Here is a 12,387-nt window from a genome sequence, read left to right as displayed (position 1 = left end):
ATTGGTCAAATGTCCATACCACTGGAAGTGCTCTACAGTTTCAGTGGGATCCCTGCCGAAATCCCAATGGTATTTTTTACAGAAATAGAAAAAACAATTCTGTGATTCACATGAATTCACAAAAGACCACCAACAATCAAAGGGATCTTAGGAAAGAGCAAAGCTGGAGGACTCATACATCCTGATTTCAAAATACATTACAAAGCTATAGTAATCAAAACAGTGTGGTATTGGTCTAAAGACAGACATAGAGACCAATGGAATAAAGAGCCCAGAAGTGAACCCTTGTGTATATGGTCAGATGACCTTCAACAATGGTGACAAGACCATTTAAAGGGGAAAGGACAGTCTCTTCAACAAATAGTGTTGGGAAACCTAAATATCCATATGCAAAATAATGAAACTGGACCCTCATCTTACACCATACACAAGAATCAACTCAAAATGGATTAAAGACTTAAAATTAAGAACTGACATTAAAATTCCTATAAGAAAACATGGTGGGAAAGCTTCACAACGTTGATCTTGGCAATGATTTCATGGATAAGACGCCAAAAGCACAGGCAACAATAACAAAAGTAAATAAGCATCAATCTAAGCATTTAATAAGATGTATTTTTTTGGCAAAGGGGCCCTTTTAGTTTGTTGGTAGTTTTCAATCATGCAAATTAAATTAAATGTATTTCTTTTACTTTTAATTGCAGAAATAGAAGAATATTCCATGGAAGTGTTATGCAAGGTAAGAAGGACCTTTGCGTAAAATCTGTAGCATCTTTTCCATCCTTGTATTTTCACTGATGTAAGATACAAGTGTGGATATTCTTTTAAATCCTAGGAAAGAAGGATTTCACAGCATCTGGGTAAAAATTCTTTCAGAAAGTTGAAATATTTCAAAATAATAGCCAACATATACTGTATATCGAGTATTTTCTGAGTAGTTGATGGAGAAAACTGAGTCACATGGAGGTCAAGTAATTACCTGAGGTCCATGGCATGTAGAGCCAGATTTAAACCCTGCATTAGCCCCCCATCCCTCCTCTTAACTCCACTATATTGCCTTTTCATCCTGAAAATTTTTTAAAATCACTTTATTTTGGTAAAGACGTTGGTTAGACCTAGGGAGCATGTGGATTGGTGACTGCAATGGTGTTCCTATCCTAAGACAGGCATAAGCACCGTCAGGGAGGGGGACTCTCATCTCAGAGCTTGCAGGGGAAGCCAGTCCATGAACCCCTGGCAGTGTATGCAGAATTGGAGGCAAAGGCATCCATGAGAATGTTCCTGGGAAAAGACCCATGGTTTCCATCAGATCCTTGGAGAGGTCTGAGGAGACTGTGGTTGGGGGAGAGGGGTGAGGGAGTATCAAGACATATCCTGTCCTCTCCTCTCTCTTAGAAAATTAAAGTTCCTGCGATCAGGGGTTTTGTCTATTTTGTTCATTGCTGCATCCCTAGTGCTTGCAGTATCTGACTCCCAGCGGGCTCTGTGTGAGTGCTAATTGTGAAGATAGATGTTGAAAGAGGGGAGCTTACTGGGTTGGCGATGGTGATGGAGGTACTTGGGAGGGAAGAGATGGACTTGCAGGTGCTTCCTGCTGTCAGAATGAGGGGACCTTGACGCGCCCAGATGTGACCCCACTTCTCTTGCCTGGCCCTGCGGCAAAGTGCCCTTAGTGAGCTTTCCAACAGACAGTTTGCCGGGTAGGCCCCTGGGAATGTCTGTGGACCCTGGCCCTGCTTTCTGGAAATGATTTCTCCAGGACCAGAGGTCTTTCCAGGAGCTGTGAGCATGAGGCTGCTTCTTGTTCAAATCAAAATGGTCCCAGAAGCAGTATGAGATTCTGGCTGCCTTGGAATATGTGACCTTGACTCCACTTTGGCCTGTAAGTGGCCTCTCTGGAAGCTGCTGAAAAGCACAGCTGAGCAGGGTTGCTCTGCAAACAGCAGCCGGTGCCCGGGCAAGTCTCAGGGGCCAGTTTGAGAACTGCGAAGTTAAAGGAACGATAATGAAAGTGGAAAGATGAATAAAACTTTAGTGCTGAGGGAGTGGTGTGAACCACAACATCACCTGGGTGTCCCTAGAAGGAGAAGGTGAAGGGGTCCCTGCATTTATTTCAGTCCCCACATTCCTCCTTAATTACTTCTTTCACTGATGGGGGACTCAGGTCATCACCCCAGTCCCTGTAGCTGGACCACGATTCTGTACCCCTCACCCCTTAGAGACCCTGCTACAACGGACAGTCTGTTGGCTCCTCATCAGGAACCTCATGTCTTCCCCTGTCTCCTTCTAGGGAAGAAGCCATGATTTCTGTCTTATAAAGATGATGGCCGGGTTGGGAATGTGTACTAACATAACCTGAGTAATTTGCTATGCGTGTTGGGAGTCTGCCTGGTTAGGAGAGGATGCTGGCAGGGGATGGGAGATTATTCAGAAACTAGGGTGAAATGATGGGACGTGGTGTTATTTCGCTGGGGCTGCAGTAAGAAAGCACCATTGCCTGGCTTAAACAACAGAAATTTCTCTCTTGGCATTCTGGAGGCTGAAAGTCTGAGGTCAAGGTGTCAGCAGGGTTTCATCTGAAGCTTGTAGAGGACCGTCTGCTACCTTTGTCTTCTCATGGTCGTCGTATGTGTCTGTGTCCAAATCTTCTGTTCTTATGTTGGATTAGGGGCCACCCTAATGATCCCCCTGTAACTTAATCCCCTCTTGAATGACTCTATCTCCAAATACAGTCACTTTCTGAAGTATCGGGGGTTAGGGCCTCAACCTATGAATTTGTGGGGTGGAGAGACACAATTCAGACTGTAACAAAGGCAAACACAGTCATTCTAATCTTGAAGCAGCTGAGGTAGATGGATGCAGTTCTGATTTTTTTGTGTGTTTTCTTTCTTAGGACATGGCAACCTTCCTGGATAAACTGGTAGGTCACTATTTAGAACTGATCTCTTTGGAGAATTCTGTTTGGGACTGGGCAATTAGAGAAAAGACGTAACCTTTGAAGGTGTGAGCTGTTGGAGCCCTGGGGGCCTGAGCAGGGAAAGGCAGGCTTTGGGGCAGTGGGAGGAGGGGTGGTTGGTCAGGAGGAACCACAAAGACAGAGAAGGTTTGGAGAATATAGAGATGAGTTTGTTTTGGGTTCTGTTTCGTGAAAAGCATTTTCTAGGGAATAAGATATCTCTGTTGGCTTTGAACCAGGGTGGAGAACCTTAGTGCCAGGTTAAGAAGTTTGGGAACTACCCCATAGGCTGATAGTTCACAACTTTTTAAAACATCCATCCCTTTTGAAATACCTGAAATCTAATGGCTTCATTTAACATTATTTGGAGTGTCAAACCCCAATGAAAGTAATCAACAGGGTCATCTGAGAACGTGCTTCTGCCGAGCACACACACATTCCTGAGACTGTGACTCAGGAAGGCCCTCCTCCCATCCTCCATCAGGTCACGTGGCAGAATGGAGACACCGCAGCTTGGTCGGGGGACTGAGGGGGAGGAGGGTTGGGCCAGAACACTGACAGTGCAGGCGGAGCTAAGAGAGGACCTCAAAGCAGCGGGATTTATCACCTGTTGATTGGATGTGAGTGTTGAGAGAAGATTCTGAGATGACTGAGAAGTTCCAGATCGACAGCAAGGCCTGGTGTAGGAAACGAGGTGAAGGTGTCATGTCCCCACCCTCTGCACAATCTCAGTCACATGGGACTGGCTTTGGAACTTTTGAGTCTGATGGAAGACAGCAAAGAGCTTGTAGCCCAGTGTGGCTGCCCCAGTCCTGACTTTATCTAGAAGATTTCCAGCTGGCTGGGAATGTCTCTTACTCAGTTTGTTGAAAAGGAGCCTCTGGTTGCTGGCCGGCTGGGTCAGGTGTCCACCCCTGGTCATGACAGGGACACATAGAAGGAGGCTGGGCCAGCCTGTGTGACCTGGATGACCAGATGAGGTGGTCATTGAAGCCACTGGAGTAAACGAGGTCCCCAAATGCAGGCCTGAAGGTTGAACCGTGGGATGGTCCCATGTGAGAGGTAGAGAGGGAATAGACCTCGGGAAGGAAGAAGAGTCTGGAAAGCGCAGTGTCACAGAAGCCCAGGGAAGAACGTTTCAAGGAAACGCCTGGTGCTGCAGAACTGTCAGAGGAGTGAGAACCAAGATGGGGAAAAAATGATTATTTGTGATGAATAGCCTTTGAAAGGCGAGTTTCAGTGGACTCGGGGTAGCAGGGAAGAAGCCAGGCTGGAGGGCCTTAAGAAAGTCATTCAGGAGGCAACTGGTGTAGGCCATTGTAAGACACGGGACAGCACAGAAGGAGACAGGATGAGGGCAGAGAGCTGAGTCAAGGGCCCACTTGTCCAGATGGTAGTGGGGCCGGGGAAGATCTGAAGGCCCTAATGTGGTCAGCTCGGGGGACAGATGAGAGAGCCCGATGTCAGGTTGGGAGACCTGGGTCTGATTGGTGGCTCCACCCTTCACCATCTGTGCAGACTTGGGCAAGTCACCTAACTGCCATGAGCCTGTCTTCCTGCTTGTAAAATGTATATTAGAAAGTTACTGGAAGATTCCAGATAACGGATGTAAGCACGACGCACGGGGCCTGGGACACAGTCGTTCCTTCCTGGAAGGGAGCAATTGCCATTCATGGTTATAGCAGCAGAGGAAAGGAAGGCATGGATGGCAATAGGGAGATAAAAGGTGCTTCTGAGGCTTTGAGGGAGAGAAGGTCCCAAAGGGATGGGAATAGAATAATATCACTCAATGAAAGATGAACATGGGAGAGGAGGTACGCCATAGTAACTGTAAGACAAAAGGGAGGAAGAGAGGTGAAACCAGTTTTGATTTGAGGGAAGGTAGTGAGGGAGAGGGAATTCGTGGGCAGCGGCCTCGGTCTTCTAAGAAAATTTAAAAGGCCAGTCATTTGTGTGGAGGGTCTGGGGGGCTCGTGTGTGGGAAGGGGGGCTTCAAGATGGCAGCCGTTGGGGGTGGAGGCGTCCCCAGGAAGTGAAGGAAAGAAGGGGCTGATGACTAAGGGTGGGGCCTCAGGCGCTCAGCACCCATCCCCCACCCCCCAGAAACCTGCCCACACCCGGCCCCCGTCTTTGTCCTCCTAGGGCATCTCTCAAGCTGTGTTCATCGGCCACGACTGGGGAGGCGCGCTGGTGTGGAACATGGCCCTCTTCTATCCTGAGAGAGTGAGGTAATGAGGCCCCGGGCATCAATGCTTTGGGAACACTGGATTTGGATTCCCATTAGCATCCTTCCTCAGATCTTGAATTCCAGCATACTTCTCAAAAACAACAGGTTGTCTGGGAGGTCACACCCACACTTCTTCGCTTGTTGACGCATCAGGAGGGAGGGCTTATGAGCTCATGTCTTAGGCGCAAGGCACCTAAGTCACCAGGACGAAGAATTCCTGTGTAGCCAGTGGCAATGAGGCAGGATGAGAGTGGACTTGGAGGGAAGTGGGTGAGGCAGCAGCGGGTGTCAGCTTCATAGAACTGACTACCAGGAGAGACTGCAGCCCTAGATAGAGTCAGCAAACGTGGCTTTCACATTTGCCCTGAACTGCCCAGTGACAGATCATTTCACCCGTTAGGCCTTGGTTTCTTCAACCACAAAGTGGTAATGGTAACTCATGCAGACTATTTAACCAGCCAAACGCTGGACAGACGTCGGGTTAGAATGGCATTTCACGATCACCATCGCATCACCGGTTATCATTCTCAGAATGGCCCCAGTGGGAGCTTTCAGATGATGGGTTTTGAATCTGGGAATCAGGGGGTCTTTGTGGCCACACCTCATCTGAGCTGGCAACTGCAGTTAAACCCACTGTCAGCCTCAGATCTTAGCAAATTAATGAAAACATCATCCCTAGCAGCCATCTCTGTTTCCCTAAGAGAACGATGAGTGTGTTGTTAAAACCAGAGAAAGATTGCTGAGTGCACGTATTCCAGTCAAGGTTGATATACATGTCGTGTGTGTGTGTGTGTGTCTTTGTCTAAGGCAAGTAGATAAGAAATGCTGCAGTTCAGTGGGAAACAAACCACGGTGCTGCAAGCCAGGAAGTGTGATCTCTGATGCATGTGAGATCTTGCATTTCGTGCTTTCCCGCTCTGAGCTTGGGTTTTGACATATAAGGTCCTTTCTGGTCCTTGCAGACTGTCTTCTTATGGGGTCTGTGTCTCAGTGCCTCTTCTTTCTGCAGGGCAGTGGCCAGTTTGAATACCCCCTTCAGGCCAGCAAATCCCAAGCTGTCTGCGATGGAGCTCATCAAAGCCAACCCCGTTTACGATTACCAGCTCTACTTCCAGGAACCGGTAGGTTTGGGGCCCTGCAAGCAACGATCCTGGCAAGATTTCCATTCCGCTTTCCCCTCCCTCTGTCCTTCTCCCTGTTGGTCTAATTTAGCTCTGTGCCCTTGAATATTCTGTGGCATCACTGGGAAATGAGTTCACAGAGGGGCTCAGGTGAAGCCGACCCCAGAGCTCGGCCAGTCCTTCCCAGGTGGTGGTGCATTTCCTTGTGTGTGTTTGGGGTGGTGAGCTGGATGAGAGGATGGGGATGGTACATGGGGCTCTCTTGCTTCTCCAAGGTTGTGATGTGGGAGACTTAGCACTGTCTTGGAGCTGCCTCCTGTTTGTTCTCTAACTGAGAGGCTGGTGAAACCTACCTCTTGTTGGTGACAGCTCCTGGCACCTGCCAGGGACCTGCCACCTCTGCTTACCGAGGAGTGACATTTGTGAGGACAGAGCAGCAGAGCCTAAGAGCCCTGCACCAGCCCCCTCCCTCCAGTGTCCTTTGAGAGATATTGGAGGTTTCTGGGTATCATCCATGTGCCACAAGCCCACGATGCCTTTCAGAAGTGCCCCCTGGAATTGGGTGCTGGGTGATGGGTGTGGCTGCTGCCTGTCACTGGATTCGCTGACAGCAGCATCAAGAGTCGGCATCGCCTGACCCGACTGCCCCCCACCTGGCAGCCGTCTTCATCGATGGGGGGCACCTGCTGTTCCCCCATCTGTTTGGGGGCTCTGAACCCCAATGCCCAGCTATGTCTGGGTAATTCCAAAGAGGATAAAAAATGTTTCCTAACACTCCAAAGAGAGACGAATGGATGGAATTAATTAACAAAGAACTCGGGAGCATCTCTCGTCACACCCTTGCCCGTCTGCTTCTCCTGGGAGGTACCATTTCCAGCGAGGGTCACAACCGTTTCCAGTTTTGATTTGGCGAGTAACTTTTCTCTAAGAACATTTTAAATTAATAAGATGGTGCCTTGAAAGAGGAACTTTGATGGAAGCAATAACCTGACTCATTCAGTTAAGACCCCAGAAGCCTCAGCAGCATCATAAAAAGATGCCTGAGTGTCACACCTCCCCAGAGGCCAGGGCCCCACCGCCACAGCCCGGAGCCTGGGAGCTTGTGAGCTTCCATGGCTTGAACTGCATCACAATGTCTTTAATTAGTTTGAAGTAACGTTGGTCTTGAGAGATAAAGATGGTTTAGACGATGTATGAGTCAGCTAAGGGCTGCCATAACAAAGTGCCACCGATAGGGGGCGCTTAGACAGCAGAAGTTTTATCTCACTGCTCTAGAGGTTGGAAGTCCAAGATCACCGTGTCTGCACAGCTGGTTTCTTCTAACGCCACTCTGCTTGGTTTGTGGACGGCCCCGTTCTCACTATCTTCTGTACGTGTGTCTCTGTCCAGATGTCCTCTTCTTACGAGGACACAATCATACTCGATCAGGCCCACTCTAATGACCTCATTTTACTTTAAAGACCTTGTCTCCGAACAGTCACATCCTGAGGTACTGGGATGAGAGCTTCATCGGAATTTGGGGGACACACAGTTCAGCCCATAACAGATGGCGACTATGAGGGTGAAGGGTGGGGACTGTGAGACACTGACCTGTTGGGAGTGAGACCTGGGCTTGTGGAACAGGCAGGAGGAGGCCCTTGTGAGAGGCCTGGAAAGCAGCCGAGTTTGTAGTTGATGCTGGAAGTAGTAAAGAATCGTAGTAGGTTCAGCGCCCCATCATAGATGGCTTCCTGAAAATTCTTTCAGCTGGACTAGAGGTCGGAATCCCAGGCTAGGGCGTGATGCACCGCCTGCCACCTTTTCCCAGGAATTTGCATCACCCAAGTGCATCTCACGCTGGAGAAGCATCTGGTGATGGGGAGAGAAACGAGGTGGTGGTGCTCGGTTCTTGAGTGGCAGCTACGTCAGCCTTTAGGAATTGGGAAGGGAACCGCCCCTACGGAAGAGCATGGAGATCCTATTTGGGTCCCTGTCACCTCTTATCTGACCCTTTTTCAGTCTCTGGCTCTGCTCGGCCCCCACCCCCTCCCTCTGCCCAGAAGACCACACCAGGCCCCTCCATCACTTCAGATGCCTCACCTCCACCCTCTTCCCCGGCCCAGCCCCCACGCCCTGGGCATGGGGTTAGGACAGGCTCTTTGCACTCTGGCCCCATGGCTGGGGCCCCCTATGGAGCATCTGGAGGGAGAGAAGGGTTTCATGCCCACTACTTTCTCTTCCACCTCTTTTTCCATTTTCTCTTTCTTATCCTTTTGAATTGGACATTCATGAGAAGGCTCGTATCTACTGTGAAACAGAGATGCCTGTTAAGTGGGTGAGGGCTTGAGCATGACAAGTGTGTGTAAATGTGAGAGATGTTTTGACAAGTGTGTCTCATGAAGAATCAGTTCATCTTGCAAATCCCTGGGCACCGTCTATCATGTGCCAGTGTCAGGGGGCATCGAGAGATGACTAACAACCTTGAGGGGCTTAAACAAGTCTTGGGGAGACAGGCAGGTAACCAGTCCCTGGGGAAAAAGGCAGCAGAAAGGACTGTAATGGAGGTACAGCTCACTCTCGGAGCCCACAAGAAAACATAGTTTATTTTTAGCAAAGGAGAAGGCATTTGAACTGGACCCAGGGATGCGAGTAGGATTTGGTTGGATGGGTGTGAGACAGAAGGGGCTGCCAGTCTCAGGGGAAAAATGACTCAAAATGCCTTCGAAACTCCTTAATTCAGGGATAAATGTCATGGAGACAGGAGCAAGAGTGCCTAACCAAAGATCCTTAAGCTGAAACTTAGAAGGTCTGGAACATCTGGAAATTGCCCACAGAGTTTAATTCGTGCATGCATTTTCCCAGGAAGAGACCCTCGCTTTCATCAGAACCTTCCCAATTCAGTAAAAGCTAAGAGATGCTGCACTGGATGGCTCTGGAGTTTCAGGTGAGGTACAGGGACGGGCAGCAGCATCAGTGTCTCCTGGGAGTTTGCTACAAGTGCAGACTCACGGGCCCCCTTTGCGATCCGCCCAACAAGCATATGCTTTTTAACGAGGTCCCCCAGGCAACCCCTGTGCACATCACCTCCCAGCTCTGACAGCTGCCTCCTGTGACACTCAGCCAATTTCTGTGATTCTCTAGCCCGATGATCCTCAAACGTCAGCGTGCTCAGAATCACCTGGAAGGCTAGTTACAACACAGAGCGCTGGACACCAGCCCCAGAGGTCCAGTTCAGTAGGTTTTGTTGGGTCCAAAGGATTCACATTTCTTTGGTGGTGCTGTTGCTACTGGTCCTGGAGCCACACCTTGTGAACCACAACTGTAGCCCCAGGAGGCGGGAAATCCAGCCATTTCCCAGGTAGTGGTGGGCAGACAGCCATCCTTCTTGGTGAACCAGAGACCTCTGCGCAGCTGGCTCCAGTCCAGGGTGGCTGGAATGGATGGCGCAGGGCGCAGACCGTCTTGCTAAGTTTCCCTTTATTCCAGTGATCCTCAGATTTTCTGACCCCAGGCCCCCTCTGCACTCTTCAAAAATGATTAGGGAACCTCAAAGAGCTTTAGTTAATGTAGGTTGTATCTCTTGGCGTTAACCATTCTCGATATTGAAATTTAAAAGTTAATTCACGTAAAAAAGTAATGTGCCCCTGTCGATGTAAATAACATTTTAATTTTTTTAAATCTTTATTTTCCTTAAAGATTTAGTGAGAATTATAGCATTGTTTTACATTTTTCAAACCTCTTTTATGTCTGGCTTAATACAGACAGATGGACCCTCCTATCTGCTTCTGCATTCAGTCTGTTGGGATGGTATGTGATGTGGGAGCCTCTGGAAAACTCCATAGCATGCTTATGAGAACAAAGAGGATAGATAACATGTCAGCATTGTTACGAAAGTGTTTTGTCATGGATCCCGTGAAAGGGCCTCAGGACCCCCCAGCGATCTGCAGACAATACTTTAAGAGTTACTGCTTTTTATTTTTTGAGTTGTTTTAATTATAGGAGATAGAAAAAGGGAAGTAATAGTTTCACTCTATATTGTTTTGATCAAACTCCATGTAGGGTATTTATCAACAGAAGTCAGCTCATTGAAAACTGTTTTTCTTTATTACTTTCAAAATGATGGTAAAATACATATGATGCAAAACTTACCGTCTTAACCAATTAAGGGTACCGTTCGGTGGCATTAAGTACATTCACATCGCTGTGCAGCCATCCCCGCCCGCCATCCATGCCTAAAACTCTTTTCATCTTGCAGAACTGAAACTCTGTCCCCATCAGACACTAACTCCACATTCTCCTCTCCCCCAGCCCCGGCAGCCACCCTTCTACCTTCTGTCTCTGTGAACTGACTGCTCTAGTGAACTCATATAAGTGGAATCATACAGTCTTTGTCCTTTTGTGTCTGGCTTATTTCACTTAGCAGAATGCCCTCCAGGCTTGTCCACGTTGTAGTCTGTGTCAGAATGCCCTGCCTTTTTAAGGCTGAATCCTATCCCATCGTATGTGTGGACACCACTTTGTGCATCTGTCCATCCCTCGATGGACACTTGGGTTGCAACTACTGCTTTTTTGAGCGCCTGCAAGCCGGATGGTTCTGCTCACAAGAGCACCGTGGCATTCTCTCCCGTCTTTTCAGCTGAACAAGCAGAGCCCCTGGGAGGTTCACTCACTGGCTTGAGACCAGGTACGTGACGGGGTCAGGATGTTGACCTAGTCTTGTTTGATTTCAAAGCCCACATGCCTCCTCTTAAGCCACACATGGAGGGATTTGGACTTTATTTGTGTGACCTCTGCATCCAAGCAGAGAGGGGAGGAGCAAACCAGGATACCCTCAGGGGAATGCTGACAAATTGCAGCCCTGGGACAGCAAAGGTTTTTAGTTTCAAAAGTTGTTAGAATTGTAAAAAAAAAAATAATAATCAGTAGCTTTATTGTTCCATTGTCGGCATTTGGGGATGGTTTTGTTCTTAAGAACAAAGCCTTCTGGCAGGGAAAGGTTATTCAAATTAGTGATCTGGCCACTAAAAGGCCCCGGGAACCAGGTTGGGTGAAGCCAGCAGCTGAGGTTGGTCAGGAAAGGCTCAGAGCTGGGTCTTAAGGAAAACCATTCACTGGGGACCTGCCAGCGTGCCTGCTACCGACTCATGAAGGAAACAGGCTGACCAAGTCCCTTCCTATCTCTGTCCCTCTGTTTTCTCATGTGAAAAAGGATGGTCTAGTTGCAGCTTAGACAAACTCCGGGTTAAGATCCAGCTCCCCAAGCTCTTAGCCAAAGTGTTGTCCCATCCTGTGAATTTGCCAAGTCCGGTGGAAAGGTGTGTTTTTCTTTCCTTCTCAGAGAAAGGATTATAGGCTTTGCATTTGTGTACTTAAGAAAGGGAGGAGGGGGAGGCAGCTCTGAACAGCAAAGATAGAATCAGCTGAGTAAGTTCAGTATGACCTGCTCCATTTCTTAAATCTTAGGATTCTCAACATCCTTACTGAGCCAGGGGACATCTCACAGCCCCTTTGCCCCCCAAATCGGGCCTGTCCAGCGTGTCTTGCTCACCTTGCCCTCTCTCCCACCCACAACCCTGGTTCCTCTTTACGTCTCCTTCACAGTGTGTTTGTATTTTTATTTCTTTGGGGAAGAGCGTATGGTGCACACAGGTGTGTGTGTGGAACCATAGGGGAAGCTATAGACATATTTCAAGCACCAAATCCCACATTTAAGTATTTAACCAGCTGAGAAACTAGGGGACAGAGAGAAAATGTGGGAGAGGAGATTACAGGCAGTGGTTTCGCCTGACGGAAGGGCGCCTCTGACATCTGCAAGTCATTTCTTCTCTTCCTTCACGGTGCTGAGTCTTCCTTAATTCTTGGAACACGGTAGTTCCTTCAGCTGGTGGTTTGTGACATCATTTTTTTTTAAGGAATTCGTGCTTGCTGCCTTAAAAAAAAAAAAAACTGAATTGTGTAAAAAGTCAAATCCCCCTTCATTCCTGTAGAACTATTCTAGCTACTGTGAATGGTTTAGTGAGTATTTCCCAGATATTTTTAAACTGTGCTTTTAAGTGTGTATGTGTACATGAGTGTGTGTACATGTGTGTATATATGTACACACA

The 12,387-nt window shown here is 48.2% G+C and overlaps 1 protein-coding gene across 1 annotated transcript in view; it reads left to right on the top strand.

The window, feature by feature from the left end:
* EPHX2 (epoxide hydrolase 2) overlaps positions 1–12,387 on the top strand; it is a 50,740-nt gene that overhangs the window by 21,312 nt on the left and 17,041 nt on the right. The window contains exons 9-12 of the mRNA XM_032471115.1: positions 705–739; positions 2,894–2,920; positions 5,099–5,184; positions 6,193–6,304. Of these exons, the coding sequence (XP_032327006.1) occupies positions 705–739; positions 2,894–2,920; positions 5,099–5,184; positions 6,193–6,304 (260 nt within the window). The remainder of the gene's footprint in view (positions 1–704; positions 740–2,893; positions 2,921–5,098; positions 5,185–6,192; positions 6,305–12,387) is intronic.

The sequence above is a fragment of the Camelus ferus genome, chromosome 31, assembly GCF_009834535.1.
Source record: "Camelus ferus isolate YT-003-E chromosome 31, BCGSAC_Cfer_1.0, whole genome shotgun sequence".
Lineage (NCBI taxonomy): Eukaryota > Metazoa > Chordata > Mammalia > Artiodactyla > Camelidae > Camelus > Camelus ferus.
Note: the sequence above shows the minus strand (reverse complement) of the source record. Positions and strands in the feature narration are given on the sequence as shown.